The sequence below is a fragment of the Aplysia californica genome, unplaced genomic scaffold, assembly GCF_000002075.1.
Source record: "Aplysia californica isolate F4 #8 unplaced genomic scaffold, AplCal3.0 scaffold01280, whole genome shotgun sequence".
Lineage (NCBI taxonomy): Eukaryota > Metazoa > Mollusca > Gastropoda > Aplysiida > Aplysiidae > Aplysia > Aplysia californica.
Window position 1 is genome coordinate 119,203 of NW_004798550.1, and position 1,512 is coordinate 120,714.

At 38.6% G+C, this 1,512-nt stretch overlaps 1 protein-coding gene across 1 annotated transcript in view; it reads right to left on the reverse strand.

Moving 5' to 3' along the window:
* The window catches only part of LOC101861706, a gene marked incomplete in the record, with an annotated part of 14,162 nt that overhangs the window by 9,778 nt on the left and 2,872 nt on the right, over positions 1–1,512 (reverse strand). Inside the window, 1 exon segment of the mRNA XM_005112463.3 lies at positions 313–439. Coding sequence (XP_005112520.3) covers positions 313–439 — 127 coding nt within the window.

Below are 1,512 nucleotides of genomic sequence, written 5' to 3' on the forward strand. Positions count from 1 at the left end.
CACCGATCTACAGCCGAGTACCATACAGATAAAGAGACAAACAAACAGACAGGCATGCCGTAAAGTAACTCGGAGAATGTCAGAAGCATCCTGGCGTCGCTGGCCTAGTGGTCAGGCTACCGGACTCGTCATCGTGAGATTGCAGGGTCGAGGATTCGAACGTCAACTCGGTCCGACGCTGTGTTATTGGGAAAAGTACTTTACACTCATTTTCCATTAGGCTCAGTCGTCCTTTCGGACATTTAACTCGGAGGTCCCGCCTCTTAAATAACCTTACAGAACCTTTTAATCACCATTTCCGCAGGAGCGTACCGTAAATGTTGCGTTTTCCCCAACAGTGTAGGGCAGGTCACGACTCGTTGGTTCAATTTTCATTTTCGGAGCTTCAATTTTGGAAGTTTTATTTCCTTGACCGTTATTTAACAAAGTGACGACCAACCTGCAAGAAGGAAGAACATTAAAGTGAAGCGTGCTGACAAAATAAATTACTTTTCGGATTGAATCCTATCGAAATAGATATATGTGAGGCAGCGTGGTGGAATCAGGCTCTCGTCAAAATAGTTAAAGTGAAGAAACTTGCGTTTTTCCTCAGGTTTGTGAATTTTAATCAAATTTTTATTTTTTGGCTCAACACCTTTCATGCCAATTAAAAAACTCATTAAATTTTCTGTGTGGATTTTTCTGACAAACGTTGATTAAAGGTACAAAAAAAATGTAAATGATCAGTTATCACGGACTCTTAAGCTAAGGAAATAACTAATGTTTGGCGGCCATTTTCTCACTAATTTAATCTCTGAATACAGGTAACCCCCACCTCATTCATTCGCCAATATCTCGACTTGTATTCAAGATAAATGGATTTTTTTCCATCCAAATAAAGATAAGTGAACACGCTTTAAGATGATACCAATAACTCTACATGCCCCAAAATTGACGAGAACCTAATTCCACAAAGCTGCCTCACATGTCATGCTGAAAGGTGAAGTTTAAAAAAATAATAAGTATGAAATAATAAGAAGCGTGCTATAACTAAAGAATATAGCATCAAAAGAAAACCTACACATTTGAAATTAGTGTCCATTTGAGGTCAATATCTCCATTTGTTCAGTGCGAGAAGTTACTCATATTGTTAGCATGTAAGCACGTCTCACTATATTTCCTTTTTAATTCTTTTATGTCTACGTGTATTTTAAACCCGCATTGACACCATTTGAACCAATTTGGGCTGTAGACATAGAGAAAGTAGATCTTACAGCAGTGTACATGATACAGCTTTGTGTGGTAGATATAGAGGAAATAGATCTTACAGCAGTATACATGATACAGCTTTGTGTGGTAGACAAAGAGAAAGTAGATTGGCCAAGTACTACTTCCCTCCCTTCTCATCTCGTCTTTCTTGATATGTGAGGCAGCGTGGTGGAATCAGGCTCTCGTCAAAATAATCAAAGTGAAGAAACTTGCATTTTTCCGCTGGTTTGTGAATGTTTATCAAATGTTTGTTTTTTGGCTCAA